The sequence below is a fragment of the Pollicipes pollicipes genome, unplaced genomic scaffold (assembly GCF_011947565.3).
Source record: "Pollicipes pollicipes isolate AB1234 unplaced genomic scaffold, Ppol_2.1 Scaffold_4219;HRSCAF=4965_pilon_pilon_pilon, whole genome shotgun sequence".
Taxonomy (NCBI): domain Eukaryota; kingdom Metazoa; phylum Arthropoda; class Thecostraca; order Pollicipedomorpha; family Pollicipedidae; genus Pollicipes; species Pollicipes pollicipes.
In genome coordinates, this window is record NW_023596448.1 from 26,951,840 (window position 1) to 26,975,556 (window position 23,717).

At 48.6% G+C, this 23,717-nt stretch overlaps 1 protein-coding gene across 1 annotated transcript; it reads left to right on the plus strand.

Moving 5' to 3' along the window:
- LOC119096094 (class A basic helix-loop-helix protein 15) lies at positions 1-23,276 on the plus strand. Its single transcript, XM_037218950.1, has 5 exons — positions 1-84; positions 11,208-11,413; positions 20,067-20,287; positions 20,640-20,779; positions 22,478-23,276. The coding sequence occupies exons 2-5, from the start codon at positions 11,281-11,283 to the stop codon at positions 22,581-22,583; spliced, it is 600 nt and encodes a 199-aa protein (XP_037074845.1). The 5' UTR covers positions 1-84; positions 11,208-11,280; the 3' UTR covers positions 22,584-23,276.
- The last annotated feature ends 441 nt before the right edge of the window (positions 23,277-23,717 follow it).

Consider the following 23,717-nt stretch of genomic DNA (forward strand, 5'->3'; position numbering starts at 1 on the left):
GGTGCGAAAACGGGGCGTCGTTGCGGGGATCGAGGCGGATTGGGAGCACCGCTGCCGTCCTAGAACTGCAAAAGTCCGTGACAGGTAAGTTGGGATGTCGTGGTCTCTTCATTATGTAACATTAACGCTCCATCTGGCTGTCATTTCTATTGTGGTTCAGGAGTGGACGGCCTCTGTGTCGGAGACACAGGGCGGTGATTCTCTACCTGAATTCACCTGCAGGCGTTGTGGTCTCTCCCGTTCACGTTCTAAGCTGAATGGACATGATTACCGCTGAACATCCTTACATTAATTACTCGTATTTTTGCTTTCCATAGCCCTTGAAACCGAGTTTTGGGATCCAACAAGCACTGACTGCCCGCTTGCCATGAGGAGGCTAACCATCAGCCAGTGTTTTTGTTTGACATCAGCAAAGAAAAGAACACAACAAATCCACTATTGTCGGCGACATTTCGCTATTTTAGCAAATCAGGCTTCCACATATCCCCTCATTATTGAATTCTGTTCAAGAGCTCTGATCTGGTATGCATTTAAGAAATTTCACCTACAAGCTTTAAAACCTAAGAACTACCTAAAAACATCCTAAAATACTTCAGTGCATCGTCAGCGCTTAAGTTATGTTCGAAAATTGGATAATTTATCCATATGATATAAATTGCTAGTAATTTGATAGCTTGGTATCCACACTTGTGGATACCAAGCAATAGAACTTTTACAATCATTTTTGTCATTGACTACATCAGGATAGGGAAACGGAGCACTTCTGCCAATGAGCAATTTTAGGAGTCTAAATTAGATAATTTTACATGATTTTTATGCGTACCTGCGGATGACAAAAAATGTATTTTGTTGCCTACCATTCATTTCAGAGTTCAGTAAATGCATGGACAGTGTCAAAAACAATTGGAAGAGAAGTATGCGAATGGATCACGCTGATTGCTTTTTTTTGGAAAAGAGCGACGAAACGATTAGATATGAGGGGCTACGCCTCTTTTACTAGCAAGAGATGCATAAGTAGGAGCTTTGAATTAATGTGATTTGTCATATATATATATATATATATATATATATATATATATATATATATATATATATATATACATATATGCATCTATATGTGTATACGTATATTCCTTTATATATATATATATATATATATATATATATATATATATATATATATATATATATGTATGTATGTATGTATATTACCGTGATTAGTCGGCATAGTTTTTGCAGTTTTTTTGGGGGGTAAAACCGACTACAGCCCCTTACCATGATAGAAATTAATTAAGATTACCTTCCTTCACCGAAATTGTCAGCCGAAGTGAACTCTCATCACCTTTGGCACTGTCTCTAGAGCTCAGTAGTCGTTAAAGGTTAGTATTGTTGAAACAGTTTGCGTCAGGAGTTTGTGCACATTTGTACAACGAGTCTGAGATTCACCCCTCAAGGCTGTCTATATTATGAAAGACAAGGTCAATTCCACCCTGTCTTATCTCGTTTCACATGAAGGTCACAACACAGCATTTAAAAACTCGCCGCGGCTGGGTTCACATAGGTCGCTACCTACCTTGTGAATTTGGTGTCTGTAGCTCTCTAGCTTTTTGATATATCAAGCGGTGGTGACGAATTCCTCCCCCCCCCCCCCCCCAAGCGCGTCGCATTCGACCGGCCACTCGGGCGCGGGTTGGCCTACAGTGTGCAGTTAGTTCACCGTCTCCATCGGCGCTGGCTTCTGACATCTTACACCGATCCTTAGAAATGTCTCAAAACGGGTGGATCCGTTTTTGCGCGCGACAGGAAAGCCACGCAGTCAGCCCACGTCCGTTCCAGTATGGTCGTCTGTTTTCTCCTCCTTCGGTACTTATCAGCCTCACGCCGCCATAACGCCTGGTCGACACGGTGAAAGCTTTCCCAAACTTTTAAGTGTCTTGAAGACTGCATGTTGCTCATGTCAATTCAATGGAGAGTGTAAAAGTGGTAACACTTCAGCGTTGAAGTATACCACCGACCAAACAGCCTTTTGAATTGATCCAAATGGCTTGCATAAGTGGTGTGTGGTTAAAATTACCAACTAAGCATAGCTTGTTACGTAAACCCAGAACCCACTAAACAAGCTCTTAAGTCCTGTCGACCACACTACTTTGGCCTCCATCCCTTCATCACACAGTACCGCAGAGACTTCATATGTCGCACAATCCTGGGGCACGGCCACCCCAGGCCTGGGTTGACCCTCGTTGGCCAGTTGCCAGCAGACCTTTTTGTGTCACTCAGGCCGAACAATGCACCGCTCGAGCACTCGTTCCCAGTGCCGCAGGATAACGAGCTCAGCGGCGTTGCCCGCAGTCTTTTTTGTGAAAGGTAGCGTGACGCGCGTCGTCGGGCACCGCCCACCACACCGTCGTCGAGTGTCGGCGACCGCACAGGTCGTGTTGGTGTGCAGGGACCGGGATTCGAACCCGGGCCCCACGTGGTGGCCGAAGGTGCTAACCATCCAGCTATTACGTCACGGGGTGCCAGCGACGGTGTAGGTTATATAAGTGGTCAGGTGCTATGGTCTACCAGGTTTCAAAGCCGGGCCCCCACGCGGGAACCAAATGTGCTAACCATTCAGCCATAACGCCTCTGTCTAACTTTCACTAGTCCACGGAGATGCCTAAAAGAAATCAGCTTGAAAAGTCGCGTCTTCAAAATATTGCGCCACAGCGTTTGATAAACTGTGTTCCTGGTTGCGGAAACATCTGAAAGGGAACTATGGCTAACTGCAGAGGTACGAGTTCGTCAAGAATGCTCCAGCCGAGGTGGGCCGTTGGCCCTATGCAAATCTCCGGTTAGTTGACTTTAAAACTTGTCAGCCTGCTTCATCGCTCGTAACCGTGTTTATTTATTCAGCCATTCATTACCCACCGTCTTCACATCTCATGACGCATCCCTTCAGGGACAAGGCCGCTCGACTTTTGTCCGTGTCCGCGAGTGAAAAGAAAAATGGCGTGGAACTCCATGCACTGACTTTAAATCCCCTGAGCATGCAGACTGGCGTCCCGTTAAGCCCGTTGCTAAAAGTTCAGGCCAGACGTAGCCTTTTGCAAACCCTGCAACTGGCAACGTTACCATGGCAACGCCAACCTCGGCTTTTCCGTCGGTTACGTTTTCTCAAGGCTTCCTTGGCACTCTCTGACTCAAACATGTACCCGGACCCAGAGAGGGGGTGGGGGGGGGGGGGGGGGGGGGGAGGGAATCGTTATGCTATGCTTATCTCGACCATTAGTGTGGGCTGTCAGGGGATCTGTTCGGCAATCACAGTGACTCAATTAGTTAATCGAAAATGGTAAGCGTTAAGATTCAGCCAGCGCGCAGAGTGTTGTGTGCTCAGTATGACGACGCCTAAGGAGACCTCAGTTTGTAATGAGCGTTTGTTGCCGGCTAAATAAAAAGCAAGATTTAAATTCTTAAGATTCCATTTGCTGCGCACTGAATTTTTTAGCTTGGTCGCGCGATGCCTCGCGTACGGTTTTTGTTGAAGACTACTAGACACAAGCGGCTCCGCTCACACGACCCGTCGACATGTTAGTTTGCAAACGGTGTTTTAGACGTCATTCTGACGAACTCAGCAGACAGAAGGTCTGAACAGAAATTATGGGATTCCGTTGAAAAAGCGTACACAATTATGATCTTGCCCAATTAAAATATCAACTGTTGCCAGATTGGCGGGAGCTTTGGCGTTCTGTCGGCCGTCGCAATTTAGCCTGGGCGAATCAACAAGTTTGGCAGATAGCCCGCAAGAGAGATTGGGGACAGGTGGCATGCTGCAGAAGCTTCTCATCAGATAGTGTAAGCCGCCTAACTGTGAACGGGAGATATCACGCTCGTTTGGGCGCCGGGTGTAATTCTCAAGGCTGACTCGTATTGTCGCCGTTATGGCCTTGTCATTCATGAGTTGAATTGCCGTGTTTTGCGCGTATTACGCCGTTGGCAGTGTCAAGGATTTGGGACACTTCGGAAGGGTCCGGCGCGTTTTGTCGTCAGATTTCGCTTGTCATGCCCTCAGTCACAGTGGCGCACCATCGCAAAAGCGGATCGCTTACTCAGGTGAACGCCTGATGAACAAATGACTTTTCACTGTTGACAGGCGCCCTGAACAAATCGTAAATAGCCATTTCCGAAACTTCTGCGCGTCCAGAGGCGATCCCAGAGTATGTTGTCGGGGGAGCCAGTGCCGATAAATTCACTCTCAAATTTCCAAATTTATCTCCGACATCATCATCATGATCTTCTCCCCTGCCATGGTCCAAAACCAGCGCATCTCGTAATGGAGGCTTGACGATCGAGTGACCAGGGCTCACTTCCCATCACAAAGAATTTTTGCTCGCCCGGCTCGCACAGGAACGGGCAAGCGGAGGGAGGCGCTAATGACCGACACAGTCGTCGTCGACTCGACAGGCATCGGTCGCTGTTCGTTGTTTCGCTCCCCCGGCCGGCCGCCCTGGATCCGCCCGTGCCGGGTGGTTGACGCAGCAGCTGTAACGCCAGCTCTCCCCGGCCGCTAGTGTTGACGGGGCCAGCTGAGCCGCGCCAGACACCTCGGAGCCGTCAGTGGAGGACCAGGTGTCTGCCGCCGGCCACTTGTGCCCTCGTGCACACAGAAATACACCGTCGAAAACGGCAGCTCCTCCAACTTCCGTATCAGCGTGGTGTTTTTTAGACGTTTTTGCCTCATTATGCAGTATATTCCATTCTAGGAAGGGCGTGCAAGCTCTTCATGCATTTCAAAAACAATTCTGAGACATTTCTGGCGCGATTAAAGCATTGCTTGACTTTTGTGAAAGATTGTTGCGCTGTAAATGATCTGGTGTTATGTGGTCTGGAAATTGTTTACGGCAAAACACGAAGGTTTTTATATCCCACTTGCTGGTTTGCAATGCAATTTAAAGCCGGTCAGGGGCGACAAACTTCGTACGTTTAGAGCGACGTGATTTTTGGCACACTTTGTGCCGAAAGATATGCAGCCAAGGGTTCCATCATGTTTTACTGGAAGTGTCCTGCAGTCTTTGCCCACGCCATTTCCACAAAATCGATTCAAGGCTTTCATAGCCGCGGGAAATATTGTTTCATGGGGTGCTTTGGGCAGGTCGAACCCCCCCCCCCCCACCCCCACTTTTGGAAAGATTTAGCGCACTAAGTTACGGCGGGGTATGGAGAGAAACGACTCAAAGTCGTAAAGCCGTAAGTCTCCCAATTCTTGGCAAACCCTTTTGCTCCTTCCAATTAATGTTACCCGTTGAACGTGTTGTTACACAATCTTTACCTGCCGAAAGCTGATGCCGAATATGAACAAATAGCCACGTTCTTTGCACCAATTAACACTCCATCAGATTCAGCCGGCGGAATCGCGGCGTTTTTTCGCACTCGTACGTCTTTCGCTATCGTCACCACGGATGTCACGAGGTGCACGTCACGGACGTCACGAGGAGGATGTCACGGATCGGGTAAACCCACGGGTACCCATACAGAATGGGTAACGGGATGGGTTGGCTTCGCAGAGTTCTGGAAAATTACGGCTACGGGTGTGGGTGTTGGTAAGATGCTAATGAAATGTCGAATACCCGCTTTACAAAGTACTACACAATGTAACGGTTTGTGTTTCTTTTCGATAATATGTGCTTTATTACTTTCACGTCAACAAATATGAGCTCAAAAGGAGGAAGTCGGGGTGCAATGCTTTTGTGAGGCTCTTCCATTAATAACAAGAATGCAATTTTAGAGAAAAAATGACACAGGTGAGTGACAGATGGGCTCAACTAACCAGAAATGGGTAGCGGGTTAGTATGGATGAAGCATCATGGGTAGCGGGTGGATTAGGCACAGGAAAACATGTCCGCAGAAGCCTCTAGTGCAAGTGCCTGAGTGGGGCAACGCTACCACTGCACAACTGTCCCTGGACTGGCTCCCACGCATCCTCTGTACACCAGCACCCCGGCGGCGCCGACACACCCCGCAGCGCCGCTCCACCCCGTCTCGGTCCGCCAAGCACGAGACGCGTGGGAGTCGGCTCACCACACTGGGGCGGCTGCCGCCGGTGTTCACGGCCGTGGGCTGAGGTTCCGGCGCGCCGCCGCACGGCTACCTGCGCGGCGGGCGCCGGGGACGCTGTGGAGGGACCGCGACCGTGTGGCAGGACCGGGGACCCGTGCGAGCGGTGGGAGGTCGGTGAACGCCGACATTCCGGCCGTTGTTTGACTGACTGCTGCCCATTGTTGACGGCCTGTCCAATTGCACGCTACCTTCGGGGGCAAATGGCGTGCGTCATCGCAGCCCGTGCACCGCTCCACCTGGCTGGGTGCTACTTGGCGTGGGCAGTGACAATATAGGGTCCTGCTGGACAGCCCACCAGTCAATTTACAATGGTCTTGGAGGCATTACCGTGCTCGCGACATGCCAGCGCCGGGTATGAATTTTCACCATCATTGCAGTGGAATGTATCGCATCAGGCAGGGTCCATTGGAATCGTTAGTCTGGCGGCCGTCTACATCATCACTGTCTATGCTCTGCATGACTAGTCTGGGGCTCATATCGCCACAGTCTGGGGCCTGTGTTACCGTGCAGTCTGCTCTGGTACCGTCAGTCTGTGGTCCGTTGTCTCCACATTATAGGTTTTCCATTCCGACAGCCATTGGCTGCTCCACCACAGCATGTGATGGTATCGCGCATTCCGTGTATATATATATATATATATATATATATATATATATATATATATATACATATATATATATATATATATATATATATATATATATATATATATATATGTTGGAATATTTTGGCAGAATTCTTTCTTTGATACATGTTTGATTAAAAATAACTGCTGACTCAGCATTAACGAGCTTTTTGATGCATCGTTCTAGTTTCCGGGCCTTTGACTTTGCGTCATCGCTTAGATTAAAGATGGTTCGCACAAAATTACTCATATATTCATCACTCCTTCCATTCTAACGTTTCGAGATCTTATCTCATCTTCGGAGAAGACTAAATTGCACAAGAAATAAGTTTTGAGTTTTAAAGGATGAAAAAAATTGTGCACTACTGTTGGAAAACATCTTTTAGTACGGAGACCGTAAGTGAAGCACAACTAATTGAAGTAAGACGGACTGCTATTTTCATCTTCATACATGTAAGAAACACTCATAATGGGAACATCACAAAGACACAATGGGAACACTATTGTCACAATCACATCGGAAGTCCTCACCGCCCACCACCTAGTAGCTCAAGAGTTCTGCAAGAATTTGTCTGACTGTTTGAGGCCGGAGAGAGTTCGTTAATGAATATGCTTTCCCAAATTTGAAGGCGTCTTCTGTCACTGCACGTCCGTAAAATGTCAGTGTTGTCTGTCAGTTGTTGTCGTGTCAATGTTATGTCGTGTTCCTGTCGCATGTGGTCCAGGGGTGCCCCGTCACGTAAGTGCATTGTCAGGCGTCGTGAGAGTGTCGTTGTGGTCACACCAATGTAGTGTGTGGGACGAAGCTTGCAGCCTTCGATGTTGCATTGGAATCGATGCACTACATTGGTGCGTTTCAGTTTGTCGTGTTTGTCTGGGCTGTTTCTCATAAGAAAGTTCGATATCTTCTTATTACAATAGTAAATGACAATGTCTATTTTGTGGTCGTTTTTGCCTTTAGCATGTTGAGAGATAATTTCCCATAAAGCTTTTTCATCCTGTTTGTGAGCAGATGTCATTTGATTTTGATAGTACAGTTTGACGGTCGGTTGGATGTCTTGCCTTGGTTTGCTGTCAAAGTGTCTTGTCATATGTCGTTGTGTCTCGTTTTCAATGTCAGAATTTGAAAAACCGTTGTTCACCAGGATCTGTTTGATTCGTGTCAATTCTGAATGTAGTCCTGTCCAATCAGAGCAGTGCTTAAATGCTCGTTGAAGAAAGGACCTTATGACGCTAATTTTGTAGCGTCGAGGACACTCACTGTCAGCATTTAAGCACCGTCCGTTGTTAGTCTGTTTTCGGTATACAGTTGTTTTGAATTGTTGTCCTTGTCCATCAACAGCTACGTCAAGAAAGGGTATTACGTTTTGCACACTTTGCTCTGTTGTGAATTTTAAGCCAGACCGTTCTTCAAAGGTGTTTTTGAGATGTCCTAGTTGGTCAATGTCCCTAACTTCTACAAACATATCGTCTACGTAGCGGCAGCAAATGTCCGGTCTTATGTCGTCATTTTGTAGTATGTCGGTTTCTACGTGTCCCATAAAGAAATTAACGAATAGGGGTCCTAGAGGTGAGCCCATCGCAACACCCTCAATTTGGCAATACATTCGGCCATCAGGCCCGCGGAAAGGAACTTCCAACGTGCAGGCTTTTAGTAATTGTTCAAGGAGGCGCCCTGATATTTTGAGAGGAGGAATTTCAGGATGATTGCAGACGCGGTCAAGGATGATGGATATGGTTCTTTCAATAGGCACGTTTGTAAATAGATTTTCAACATCTAGAGAGGCTAGTAGGCCCTTAGGTTGACGAGATCGCACTATATCAATAAACTCATCCGTTGATGACAAGCTGTAAGACATGGGAAGATATGGGGACAGAAGACCATTAAGACGTTTTGCAATTCTATAGGTTGGTGAAGGGATCTGTGAGATTATTGGACGAAGGGGGTTGCCGTTTTTGTGAGTTTTCACAGACCCATAAGCATAGCCAGGCGCAAATTCACCCGTTATCTTGGAAAAGTGTATGCCATCAACAGCGGCATTGGCAGCAGTGATTAGTTTGTTAAGCTTGGTCTTGAGTTTGTCTGTTGGATCTTTTGTGATGTGCCGGAACTTCTTGTCGTCGTTCAAGATGCAGTTTAGTTTCATATGATATTCCTTTTTGTCAAGTATTACGTAGAGTGATGATTTGTCCGCTCGCCGAATGATGATGTCGTCTTTTTCTCGAAGTTCCCTTGCCGCCGTCCTGAGTTCTTGCGTGAATATCTTGCTTCTATCATTTCCACGCTTTTTCGTGCTCTCTCCTGGTAAGCTGTTTTTTTAGATCCTTGTCCACGGTAACCTTGTTCTCTTTTTCCAAATTCAAGATATCCTGGTAAAGAATTTCTAGTTCTACTTTCTTCTTAAGTTTGTCATATTTCGACAACACATGGCAATTAAGTCCAAGATTAAGCACCTCTTTTTGTTCCTCAGTAAGATCATGTTGAGATAAATTGATGTAACCGTCGGCAGTTTCCGGTAATACTATATGTCCACCATGGAGCCTTGAGAGCTTTTTCACGATTCTGCTTCTAGTAAGACGTCTAGTGTCACATTCAATCACGTCGAGTTCGTCAGGTACTTTTTGTTTAAGTTCATGTTCAGGGCAACGTACCTGTAGCTCTTGTTCTAAAACTTTCCTCTTTTTCTTCAGGATTTCACAGGCCGTCTTCTTTTGCTGCAGTTGGTGATTCACAAGTCGTTCTCTATACCTTTTGGTAAAACCCTCTTTCTTAACTGCCTGGTTATGTAGCTTTATGTTGGAATATTTTGGCAGAATTCTTTCTTTGATACATGTTTGATTAAAAATAACTGCTGACTCAGCATTAACGAGCTTTTTGATGCATCGTTCTAGTTTCCGGGCCTTTGACTTTGCGTCATCGCTTAGATTAAAGATGGTTCGCACAAAATTACTCATATATTCATCACTCCTTCCATTCTAACGTTTCGAGATCTTATCTCATCTTCGGTGATATATATATATACCTATATATATATATATATATATATATATATATATATATATATATATATATATATATATATATATATATATATATACATATATATATATACCTATAGAGAGAGAGAGAGAGAGGGAGAGAGAGAGAGAGAGAGAGAGAGAGAGAGAGAGAGAGAAAAAATAATATATAACATATCACGTATAATATAATATAATATAATATATAAGTCCGGTGTCCACATCACCGTAGCCCGATGTCTTTAGGGGGACAACGGAGGTCCTCCCAAGTTGTGCGAGTTGATAACGCTTTTCCATTTTTTCATTCCGGTCAACGCCCATGCCCCCATCCTACGTTTTCAGAAAGTCGGGGGCCTCAGCACCCCTGCCCCCTACCCTGGTTCCGACGCCCCTGGGTGTCTACACCACCGGAGTCAGGGACGCGCGTTACCACCAGTCAGGGACGCGCGTTGCCACCGGAGTCAGGGGCACGCTTCACCACCAGAGTCAAGACACGCGTCATCACCGGAGTCTGGGACACGCGACACCACCGGAGTCAGGGTCGCGCGTTACCACCAGTCAGGGACACGCTTCAGCATAGTCCGGGTCCGCACCACCAAACAGCCGGCAACGGTCCCGCCCAAACCTGCCCCCCCCCCTCCCTCTCCCCCCCTTCCCACCCAACTCCCGCAGCAGACCGGGCGGCCCGTCGACCCGGCCCCGACCCCGGCCCGACCCCGGCTCGACCCCGGCCTGTGCCTAATCTGCTGAGCTATGCGGTCGGGTCGTCCCGGCCGCCACAGCTGCGCGGCCGGCGGTGGCGGACGCCGCGCCCACACGTGCGGTCGGACGGCCGGGCCTGCTGTGACCTTCGTTTCTAGGGGCGCCGATTTGACGGCCGACTGTGCCATCGGGAGCTGGCGAGTCATGGCGCGGGGAACGCCCGGCACAGGCCTTACAGTATCGGCCTACATTACATTACATATTACATGTTACATATCATATTACACATCGGGCCTTAGGATAGGAAGGAGCATGGACGAGTACTTAATGCACGCGATGGCCTGATGTGAGAAACGCGTCACAAGACGTAAAAACCGTGCACTTTGCGACAGAGGGACCTGGGAGTCGCCGAGCGCTTGCGAGCCGGAGCCTCACGCAAATAGCCGTTGGCGGGCGCTTTAAACTTGCATGCTTTTCGTCAGTTCTGACCCGTGGCCAGCAAATCCGCGGCTGCGATAACGCTGAAGTGGCTGTCAGACTTCAGCGGATCGCGATGTCGAGGGAATCAGTAAGTTCTGTCAATGCTTTCAGCGCACTCATGAGCGTGGAGCCCGGTGAGGATTGCTGCATTTTTTGCACGCAATAGGCCGTATAGCAAATGCCAGCGTATTTCGGGTAACGCCATGATCTAAGCACGGTGCTCAGACTACTGTCCGTAATGAGACCCGGCGTGTCTGCCCTCTGTTAACGCTGTGTTCGTTCGCAGGTACTCGGCGCGGGCACTCGTCACCAAGCCCTGTGTGGGAGCAGACACGCGCACAGCTCTGCTCTGCCGACAGATGCGGCGGACGGCGACGGACGAGGGGGGAGCTGCCGCCGGCCCCGCCCAGCTCTGGCACGCGCAGCACGACGTGACGGCGGCGTTTGACGACGCCAGCGCCGAGCGGCGCCTGGCCGCCAGGGGGAGACTGGGTACGGCCGCCGCCGCCGCCTGCGGCACCTGGAGACGGTCCAGATCGCGGCCTTATACGACGGCCGGCCGTTAATGATGACGTCATCCTGCCCTGTCTCTCGTCTTTCCACTTCCCTTTTATGTCTGTTCATTACAGCCGAGGTCGGATAGACACTGACGTGAGCATGTATGGAACTTTTCATATGTTTTGAAGGGGATAGAGCTTCCCGCCGGGTCTCTGTCCAATGTTGCGAAAGGTTAGCATGGTGCCTATGACGTCGGGGCATAAGAATCGACTTAAAACCTCAATGTGTCTCTCCCTCAGAATTTTGAGGGAAGCTCTCACTGAGTCACACAAAAAGTCCATCTCTCACTGTGAGCAGATCAGCCCTCCCAGGCGCAAGCTCGAGTGCAATTCACAATGCGGTCGTTCAACGCAAACCGGCTATACATCATGTAGTCTGTTTATACGGTACGCGAGTCAACATTCTTATTTTACGTGTAGAAGAGGACTCGCGGTCATCCAGGTTACAAGGTCAATGCCATGGTCGGGCAGGTGCAGCATTGGTCCGTAGGATAATAGCAAACAAACCTGTCTGTTCGCATGGAAAAACATTGTGCCGCGGCATGTCCTAGCCTGGGTAGCGTAGACACGATAGCTACAGGTTTTTTTTAAAAGATGTCACCTTTCCCGGACGATTAGCTATTGCGTGCCTGTATACATATATGACAGGCAAAGATTCCCGGTGGTGAGCTGTCATTCGCTGATAAAGTTATATCGCCCTAAATGTCGTACGTTCGGATCAAGAAATCTTTATCTTGTAAGCATAGCGGATTAGCATGCCCTTGCCCGGCGCAAAGAAAACACGTTGACATTGACACTTACAAGCGGTCACTGTTGTTAACATGGTAAATTGAGCATGCTACTTGAAAGCGAGTCCTTTGGAGGCACCCAAAGCTCTGAAGCAGCAGCCTAACATCCCGTCTGATCTGGTGGCGGTTACATGTCAGCTGGGCCAACGCAGAGCTTCCCATCCCCGCCGCATTCCTCCGCGTTTGACGTGGAAGCTCCCCCTGATCGCACACCTGGCGTGCTAGGGTAACAAGCGTTACCCCAGCACGCTCCAACATGCTCGAGCTGTTTGGACATTCCTGTACGCGATCTTCGGCTTTAACCGTACCGTTTACCGTTTAGGTGACATGAATTGACCCGTCCCGCCCGGTCAAGCAAGGTCATGTCACGTTTTTGCCGGCACCATGGACCGCCTCTGGCAGACGGGCATGTTGGAACGCGCGGCGAAAGCCGGGGAGCGGCACTGGCTGACTGGGGAACGAGAGGCCAAATACGCGCGTGCGTGTGATTGCTGATGGAGAGATCGGGACGGAGCAGCGCTCGTTATCATCAGTTTGCCCGCGATGATGAAAGCATTAGTGAAGTCTTTCAGGGCATTTAGCCAGCCAGCGAGGAGCGGTATGGGCTCGGTATGAGGCTCATGTCTTGAGACCAGCAAGAAAGTGAGCTTACCGCTTGGGGGCACAAAGCGATTCTGGACGCTGATAGATGCCGACAAAGAGAGGCAAAACATTCATTGCTGGGAAAACCATACAAAAGGCCACTAAGTGCAGCATGCCGATAACAGTGGTGTACCCAAAGGGAGTATTTTGGGGTCATCCCTAGGAAGCCCAAGTGCCTTTCAGGTGGCGGGGGCTCTCGGAGGCCCCAGAAGCTTTTGACACTTGAAGACACTGCGGGATTTTTAGACATGAAAACTGTGTCCAAGAAATCAAAATCGAACCTCAAGCCCAGAAACGTCACTAGAATTCTGGAAGTAAGGCCCCTGTAGTGACAAAGTGGGTCCCCATGACTGACAGAACCCTTTCCCGTCGCCTTCCGAGCGAAGTCCCGGCTACATCACTGCCGTTGGACGTGACGTTGCTGCATTGGTTTGTAGCATTGCTTCAAGCAACGGTCATAAACAAGGACAACGAAACGTGTAGATCTCAAGATAGAGGGAACCAGGTCGCCGCTCTACACGCAGCTGTTACTGAGCTTTCAAAGGAGACTAGAGTGCTGCTGAAATTCGGGTAACACCCATTCGAGGCAGATGCAGTCATGCCCTCAAGTGCGCCGACGGGAAGGGATCAGCAGCAGCTATCCGTTTGATACAATTGATGTTGTGACTGTGGCCAGATGCTCATTTAAGAACGATTTGTTGATATATTTTATAAAAGATCAGCGTGCGCTGCGTGAGATATTTACGTTGCACGTTAATCTCACGGGCGCTCCAAATGTGGACGGAACCGGAAAGAAAAATCCAGCAAAGGTCAAAGCGCGCTCATTTCAGCATGACACTGTCGAGCCATCACAGCACTGGATGTACAGTCGGGTCGCCGGTACGGGTACAATGTCGGGGTACCTGTCGACCGGGCTTCCCGAGCTCTCCAAGCCCAGCTCTGGTGTGAATGTGGACGCCACTGATGTAAGAAACCGCAGCTGAGCGTACGCTCTGAACGTGTACGGTCGCCCTCTGATGACGAGTAAGACCACAGGCCGGGTGCGTCTGGCTTGAACTATGGACTATAGTTCGAGTGTCAATGTTCGAAAGCACTTAGAGGCATGAGACTGCTGCTCATGTCTGATTTAAAAAGCTCGCGTTTAACTTATCTGTAAACGCGAGGGAACCAGCCATTTGGCGCCTCACGACTTTGGCTTCTGCCACCGGCACCATAACAGCTGATGACTTTCACACCCGTTATCGGCCCGTTCGCCCGCGCTGCCCAGGCCGTCTATTCGTCTCACTGATAGATAGGGAATCTGAGTTACAGCTGATGTCCCTGTAATTCACAGACGTTACACAACGGGGTCTTGTGGTCATCTTAACGCTAGTGGTTGGGACCCCAAAATGATGTAACATGCCTGGAGATCCGAGACGCGTCAGTGTGGAAAAAGTGAATCAAATGAGCCGTGTCATCTTGACAGCGCCGCGCTCTCGTGCCGCGGAGGGCGAGATGGGCTCGTAAAACGTACTTCGAAATGTTGAAAAAGTGAATCAAATGAGCCGTGCCATCTTGGCAGCGCCGCGATCTCGTGTCGCAGAGGGCGATATGGTCTCTTAAAACTTACACTTAAGTGTTATGCGGGTGAACAGCATGACGTTCTTTTGGACACGTCCTGGATGAGCAAGCCGTTTTCGCCGTGGTGGGGGCTGCAGAGGATGCAACTAAGACTGTTGAGATCTGATGCCTCGCATGTGATGCTGACTTGGCATCAGCTGTAACGGAAAAGCGCCACCATCGTCATGAGCGCCGCCGTCGTCAGATGATTATCACATGATAAAAAGAAAGCAGCATTCCACTTCATGTGTCACTGCTCGGAAACAAAGCAGGCACCTCTGTTTATCTCAGCATTGTCTTTTGGCATTATCTTTAGGCTCCATACCCTCGGAAGCCTTATTTGGCAACTGATAAGGTTGATAATAGACCTGTGGTTGCAAGTTCCCTAGACAAAAATTTATTCTGAAGTTTCTGCCAAGCTTTTGCCGCCTCCGCGGTCTAGGGGAAAATGCTGCGCTCGTAATCCAGCGGCGCTGGGTTCGAGTCCCATAGCAGGCGTATTGTTTGGCCCGACTGAAATGGAAACATCAGCTGGCAACTGGCCAACGAGGGTCAACCCAGGCCCGGGGCCGCAGTGTCTCAGCATTGCGCGGCACGTAAAGCACTCCACATTCCTGTCTGGCGCAAGGGCGGAAGCAAAAATTATCCGTTGAACTGGACGGTACGACTTGGGTGATGGGTTCAGGACATATGCAACAAGCTATGCTTAGCAGGTGCTCTGAACCCAAATTCACCCATGAAACCATTCAGATTTTTTTTAGAGCTGCGCGACGATGTCGAATGAAGTGGAATCAGCTGAATTTGGTGAGGCAGACCGGCACCGTATCAGATTGAGTCCCGAGATAGATGGCAAAACCTTCGATCGATTGCTGTTCATTGTGTGTAGGTATAGTGGCAAGCAATTGGAAACATAGTGACAAGAAAACTTCGGGCATAAAATGAAGCATCGTGCTTCTACGCATGCGTTAATCACTGTACAATATCGACGCGCACACACACACACACACACACACACACACACACCACCACACACACACACACACACACACACACACACACCACACACCACACACACACACACACACACACACACACACCACACACACCACAACACACACCACACACACACACACACACACACACACACACACACACACACACACACACACACACACACACACACACCACACACACACACACACACACCACACACACACCCACACACACCACACACACCACACACACACACACACACACACCACACACACACCACACACACACACACCACACCAACACACACACACACACACCACACACACACACACACACCACACACACACACACACACAAACACACACACACACCACACACACACACACACACACACACACACACCACACACACACACACACACACACACACACACACACAACCACACACACACACACCACACACACACACACACACACACACAACACACACACACACACACACACACCACACACACAACACAACACACACACACACACACACACACACACACACACACACACACCACACACACACACACACACACACACATTGCATAGTAGCTAAGTTATTGCACACCGCCACTTCATGTTCAGTGCAGGATCGCTGTGGACCTATATTAGGGACTAGTGGTTTGTCAGGTGCATGGGGCTTACAGGAAAAGGTTTAAGGCTGCATATAAGTTCAGAAAGTGACGGAAGTGTGAACAGTAAGCTCCGAAAGTTGTAAGAGGACGGAAGGCGACTGGATGGCGAATTTTGAAAGTTACTTACCCTAACAAATGAGATGTGTCAAAGGTGGTTGAGAGACTTTATCCTTCGGACTGGTGCAGATAGTGAAAAAGGAGCCAAGCTGGATCCTGTCAAGTTGTTCGGAGAGCAAATTGCAGATAACATTAGACCGCTTTGTAAAGACGTAATTTTGTTGACAATACCCGGAAGGGTTCCGAGCTGTTTTTTAGTTCAGACCGTGCCATGATGACGTTGCCCCTCCGTATGTATGCCATGATGACGATGCCCCTCCCTCCCATGATGACGATGCCCCTCCTTCAGTTAGTTGGAGCTCATGCCTTCTAATTCACCTACCCGTGTCGGGGTGTGTTTGGGCGCTCGCCATTTGCCCCTGACTGGGATGGCTTGCGGTAGGCGACAGCGGCCGCACTAAAGGTCGCGTGACGTCAGAGTGCAGAACGGATCGTACCCAGCATGCAGCACGCTAAGCTTTTGCCGCAAAATTCTGCTGTTGACCCGTTTTCCACGGTCGGATGGCTGGTCATGGCTCACGCAACAAGCATGGCTTAGCGTGGGCGCTGAGCCCTTAAATCCCTTCAATAAAAATACCGGGACTTAACGTTAAAGAGCTCGCTTCATGTGTAAATGAGCCGATATAAAATGTGTTTTGATATCCTCTATCGCTCATGAGCTGCAATGATGCCGATAATGAACCAGGCATGTGCGCTAAACACGCGTTAAGTACACCTCTGTGGTCCTGATAAGCTTAGCGGGAGCTGAAGGAATTTTGGCTTACCGCCATCGATATCTGGGGTTTGCAGCATGTTGGCCTGTTGAATGGAATGCAATTGTACCCATCTGCTTTGCTTCTGATGAATTATGCCGGAACCGATCAGCTTTACACTACCGCCGCTAGGTGGCGGGCCTGTCCTTCACCGTACAACACACCATTTTGCTGCTCTGGGTAGATATAGGTTTTTAAGCGACCTTTTCCCCCAACAAGCTTTCTAACTGAATGACACAATTGCGCCAACGGTGCAATTACGAAACTATAGTTCAGACAAAACAGATCTACAGAACCGTAGTTCCAGTAGAAACTACAGACATGTAGTTCATGCATATAGAACCATAATGCAGGCAAAAACTACAGAACCGAAGTGTAAGCATAAACCACAAAAGTGTAGGTTGGAAGTGCAGATGCAGGAAAAGTTGGCGTAATATTGTCGACAAGTGGCATGCGTTTATTGAAAGCGAATCGGGTCACGCCTTTGTAGGAAAAAACTAGACAGTACAGTCTCTGAAGGAGAAAACTAAACAGCACAGTCTCTCTAGGGGAAAACTAGACAGCACAATCTCTGTGGGGGAAAACTAGTGAAATTGGGTTCAGGTTTTTCAACAACGAAAAAAATAGAAAAATATCGTCTCTGTAGTGGAAAACTGTCAGCGCACGCCTCTGTAGGGGAAAAATGGTCAGCGCACGCCTTTGTAGGGAAAAAGTAGGCAGCGCACGTCTCTTTAACGGGAAAACTAGACAGCGCACGTCCCTGTGTTCCTGGAAGCATGATGTTGCTGCAGACTGCCATAGCAGTCACCGGGCAGGCTTAATTACAAACTAATTAATGCATGTAAATTGCACCCTTTCAGTTGATAATTGGAAACAGCCCATTTTTTTCCAATTTATTTTCTTCATTGAATCGATACATGGGCAGACCTGGGTACTTTCCGACCCACGTGCTTTTAAGGCTGATTTAAAAGCGCGCGCGCTCGAAGTGTCCGTCATTCAAACTGCCTAGTGCATACCATGCAGCTCCCACTTCTTTTTGGGACTTGTTTTTTTGGCTGCAGTTTTGGATTTTGTTGAGCTTGGTTTACCTCTTCTGGTGTGCCTGAGAGATTGATGCAAAAGGCCCGAGTAAGAATGAGGATGTCGGCAAACATTAGCACCACCACATTTCAACATTTGGAAGGGACGTTGATGATTTCAGGCTTCTTTTTCACGTTTACTATCACATCTCGTTTCACCAAAATCATATGCATACTGTTGGAATATCCGAAAAAGGATTTTGGCGATATTTCCCCATCCGTATTACCTGTGGTGTGTCGATGCTGCTGTGGTACCCTTCATTAACGCAGGTGCCGAGCAAGGATGTCACGTAGTGGGCACGATTCGGGCTCTTGCGGCGGGTAGGGACTATGACGCAGTGGTAAGACTATGCATCCTTGCCGCTTGATGCTAAGCTCTGCCAGTCCGGTAGAGTAGTACCTACTAAAAAAGTTACCAAGGTTAGTTGTTTGAGACGACTAGCGAAGTTAGTCTTGTGTGATAGCTACTAGGATGCGACCGAGCTACAGTGTATTGTTTTATATTGGTTGTGTCGAATCTATAATCCATCCGCATAGTATGTTTTCCACGATTGGCATCATTATATACATGTACAGCAGGCTTCAACGGTGCTTGGCGTCTGTCTTAACACGCATCCAAGTGGCCCGCGGAATACCCTTCGCTTCGCTGGAAGGGGGGGGGGTCAATTTGACCTCACCTGACATCTCAAAAGCTTAGATAGCAGAAACACCAATTTCACAGGGTGCATTTAACTGCACATGAATAAGCTTACGTCCCAATTTGATAATCCTAGATCATGACCTTGGAAAAGGATAATGCCAAACAGGACCAAACTCACGGTTGATGTCCAAAGGCCCACAAGAACTCAAGACATCTCATACAACCAACGTGAAGCTAGATACCTGTTCTAATCGAAAGGTAAATGAGGTCAGTGGCCTCTTACGATTTTTGTTAAGTCAAGGTAACAAAATACCTCAGAGGCTGCTCCCATTTTGCCATAAGAATAGGCGTCAGGGATAACATTGGATGGTATCTGCCTAAAAACAAAATGTTGGCTCTGGTCATTTTAGATCAGTGACCTTCTCTGACCTAAAAAAAACTCATGAAGCATGTCTGTTGCGATCCCTATCATTCCTTAATTCGAAATGAGCACCAGAAACCACCCCATCAGATTTACTTCTCCAGTAGAAAGTAAGCTAGTTTCCACCTCGTTCTAATCCCCATAGCGAACCTATGCCAGTGGGATTTATTGCAATTCTAAATTCAAATGGTTTATCACCTAAGAAACCATCTCAGACATTAATGGCTACGCTAACAGCTCATTATTGCATTACGCTAAACGATTTCCTAGAAATGGCCCTCGCTGACGGCCATGACCTGACTGACCTGTCATAGGTCAGCGACCTTACAAGTCTCATTTGAATTTGTATACCAAAAGATTCCCTATTCAGTTCTTTACAACTTTTCAATATTTGGCGTAATAACGTCGCACAGTTCGGAAACCATTCTGGAAAAATCCACGGGGCTCAACTTGACCAGCCTATCCCCACCCGAACGTGTTTTAACAAGCCAATCGTAATTTGGGCGAATCGAATCCATGCCACTTCGAAACCCGGCGCATCGCGTAAAAGATAGCCCACGTGTGAACGACACAATGGAACGAGGCCCTCCTGATCGTTTGAATAACCTTCAAAGTTCTTTGATGCTTATTGCAGTCTAAAACCTCTCAAGCATGTATGAACAGCAGAAACTGCTGTCCAGCCAAGCCGGAAAACATGCCTCGACTAACCACGAGTCTTTAAATTAAATTTCGAAACCTGTTACCTGTGTACTCCATGGCGAAGTCTGTCAAAGGTCATTCAAAAAGTGTTTATGCACACAGCCCACCTTGTTCAGTATGTGTACATAATCCCCATAGTATTGTAGGGCTCATCCTGACGTCGCGTTGTTCACCAGGCCGTGCGTACTCCCCGAACGTGGGAGACTCAGATGGCAGCACCTGCAGCGACTACAGCTTGCACCGCCGTCAACAGAGGGCAGGCGCGGCGTCGAGGATGGCGCCACTGTCCTCCCCTCGTCGTTGGAACGGTCGGACCCCGCAGGGCAGGACCTCGAGGCGCTTGGAGAGCAACGAGCGGGAACGAATGCGCATGCATGGACTCAACGACGCATTCGTGGTGAGGATTCGCTCTTGAATACGGGACGTTGATTGGCCGTGGCAAGTAACGCGGCCGCGTCAAGGATGTTTGTGAGATCATTTGCGTATTTGATTAGCAAGCAGCTGTTTATGTAGTCAAGCACCTCAAATTCATCTGTTGGCTGGACTGTCGGACAGATGATTTCGTGTATATATCACGTAGATTACGTGCATTTCCTATCGCGTTCCTGCGCCCACCCGTTTTTCGTGATGGTTCCGTAGTGTTCATTGAGGGTTCTCGCCGCATTGGCATCTTATGGCTGCTGGAAATGTCATCTGTTCCATGTTTGCCAAATTCGGGGTCAGTGTGTGTTTGCAAATGCGTGCTCCAGAGCCTTCGGGAGGTGATACCTCCGGTCCGCGGTGCCGAGCGGAGACTGTCGAAGATCGACACCCTGACCCTGGCCCGGAACTACATCATGGCGCTCACAAACGTCATATGCGAACTCAAAGGAGCATCCAAGCCATTCTCGTGAGCTGTAGTGTGTGCCATTCTGCGGCGTGATAACGTGCATTATGCTTTGAAAGCACTATGTTTGCTGGCATGGTGACTGTGTTCTAGTGGTACGTTATTTATCTACGCTATAAATGCATCCTGCTTCTAGTAAGCAAGATGTATTTATTGCCTGCATTCTTGAGGGTCTTAACAGTACAACAGCATTATGTCTGAGCTTCAGAAATGGTCAAAAAAGGCAAAGCACCGCTAGCTAACTTGAGTGACTTCTGTTTGGTTCGTCTTAGTAGTAATAAGCCATCTCGGGGAAATTATGTCAAGATCGTAGACGTAGCAACAGGGGGAGGGGGATTGATGGGGCACAGCGTACCCGCTGCTTGTCAGAGGTTAACACCTCAAGATTCTTAACGTTACCTTACATAGATGAGCCCTTTCTCCAGAAAATAAAACGCGTCGTTAAAAAATCAAAACAGCGCGCGCATATAGCTTAAAAGAACGACAATAAGCTAAAAAAGTATCTGGTGAAATCCGCCATCTCAAGGCCTGAGTGCCCCGGCGGCAGTAGATATCATTTATGCGAGTCTGGGTTTTAAGGGGTTTGCACGCAAAAATGTGGTTTATGAAATCAAGTGTAGACCGTGCGAAAAACTTGGGACGGACATAGTCTGTGTTGAGGAGTCCACACGCGCCTTTCATTTGAGATATAATGAACGCCTGCGAGACGTTAAAAATAAAACAGGGAACACTTCTTTCGTTGACCATTATTTTGGTAAAACAGGCTCAGGCTGAAATTAAGGGAAGTATGGATCCTATGCCCCTTTTAGAGCTTAAAGTCATCTACAGAACATAGGACCACCCAGACAGGAAAATAAGTGAATCTATTCTTATAAAAAGTTGGCGATCAAATATTAACGTGCAGTAATGTAATCATCATGGCCGATTATACGAACGTTATATACGTCATGTTATATACGTGTTGCGTGCTACCTTAAAACCGTTAACATGTGTAAGTGATGCCTCATGCGTGATGTGCGATGCCTGTTCAATTGAAATCGTTTGCATGTATAATTGACGCGTGATGTGCGATGCCTGTTTACCTCAGCTCGCTTGCATGTTTAAATGAGGCGTGATGCGTGATGCCTATTTGCTTGAATTCGTTTGCATGTACATGTATCTTCGCATATTCTAATCTTTAGATATGCGCTGTATCGTGGCAATGGCTGGCAATCGCTCCTTGTTTAGTCCCCTGGATGTTGCTGTCCTATAAAACTGTGGCTTTCTGTTTCCCCCCAAAAAAACTCAAAAATCGAGTAGGATCATCGGCAGGTCATTTTTAATTCGCTTTTGCTAACGTTCCGATAAAGGCATGTTGCCGAAATATCAATTCATGTGTAATTCCATTCGCCTGGTTTTTCTCCGATGAATGAGGCTGTTACTACTGTCTCATCTATATGAATAACGTTCCTCGCAAATGCACTGAACAACCTGCCTCCCAGTTTTCTTGTGTTTCTTCGCTTCTGGCGTAGTGTTATTATGGCTCGTTTTCCAGTTTGTTTTTTGTGCCGAAAATAAGGCAAAGCCATGGACAAAAAACATGCCGGCGACGCTTGTTTTTGCTGTTCTGTGCGGTTCCCATTCAAAAGTGATCAATTTTCTGGCTGCGCTATCCCGCGTTATCCCAGCTCTGCCCGTATTACATCTGATCTGGACCGCCAGGTTTCTTGATCAGTTCACCCCGACCCCGGAGGAGCAGCTGGAGGAGGCTCGGCCTGACTTCCGGCGGGGCGTGTCGGGCGGCGGCCACTGGCAAGCCGCCTCGTGAGGTCATGCCCCGCGGCCGGCCGGGTCAGGAGGTCGTGCCCCGCGGCAGACAGCGCCGCCAGCTCGTGCCCCGCGGCCGGCCGGGTCAGGAGGTCGAACGCGAGGTGATTGTACAAGGAAGCCGTCAAAACAGCGGGACGTCCGACCCGTGCCGAGAAACGACACCGCTGCGCCACATTTGAGTCGGGCCGGAAATTGTGGCTGTGCGGTGACGGACCCAATGACCGTCAGGCATTAAACCAAGCGTTTGGAAGTGACGATAACGCATGGAAGTCGAGAGGTGTGCATTCCAGGAAGAGACCAGGCATTAGTGTTGATTGCTTTTCCGTTGCCGCGTGTTTCGCTGCGAGCGCGGTGTGGCACGATGTAGTTACAAGAGTTTGGCCAATACGGTTACTATTCGTATTTGGGAAAGCCAATGAATGAATCGTATGGCGTCGTGTGAGTTGTGTTACTTGTCTCTGTTTTGGGCGAGCCAATAAAACGCATGTGAATGGTTTGTATACAGACTACCGCCTCAGTTCGATGCTATTGCCCAAGTGTTGCTTTTTGGGTGGCTGTATAGGTTTCAGTTGTATAAAAGTTGGGCTGGGATAGAGATGACACGTCTGTGTCGTTTCCATAATTACAATTCATTTCAGGTTTATAACCGGAATGGTGGCAGTTAACAAGCGCTTTCCAATGACAGGGTTAGACGGTCTTATATCACAAATATAAATCATTCGGCAGTGAAACTAGCTATGAAAACCCGACGACACCCCGACATTTCTCATCTGTATCTGTCTGATAATGTAACTCATGATGATAGGTGAAGGACGTGAATCCAAAGCAGGCCCGCCGATAAGTGGGCTAGAGAGACAACCCTGCCCGGCCCACCGAACCCACGCAGGAACCATCCGCGCTACTTTTTGTTCCCGAAATATCCGAGCTCGGTGGCGTGAACTGCGAGGCGCCAGCAGTGCGGCGGGATACCTCGCGACCCACCCATTTCCCGAAGTCACAAGCGCAATCTGCCGTCACTCGAGACCGCGTAATGACCGCCCCAAATATGCCGCCGCCTTGCGGCTCGGCCGAGTCATGGTTTTCATTCCAGCGGCGCGGCGGTGAAACCGTGCAGAGGTCGTCGACACAGCGT

Excerpts from the sequence above, each read along its gene's own strand:
- LOC119096094 (XM_037218950.1), top strand. The coding sequence starts at position 11,281 with ATGCGGCGGACGGCGACGGACGAGGGGGGAGCTGCCGCCGGCCCCGCC. Across the intron at positions 11,414-20,066 it reads GGCCGCCAGGGGGAGACTGG|GCCGTGCGTACTCCCCGAAC; the intron begins GTACGGCCGCCG and ends GTTGTTCACCAG. Across the intron at positions 20,288-20,639 it reads GACTCAACGACGCATTCGTG|AGCCTTCGGGAGGTGATACC; the intron begins GTGAGGATTCGC and ends TGCGTGCTCCAG.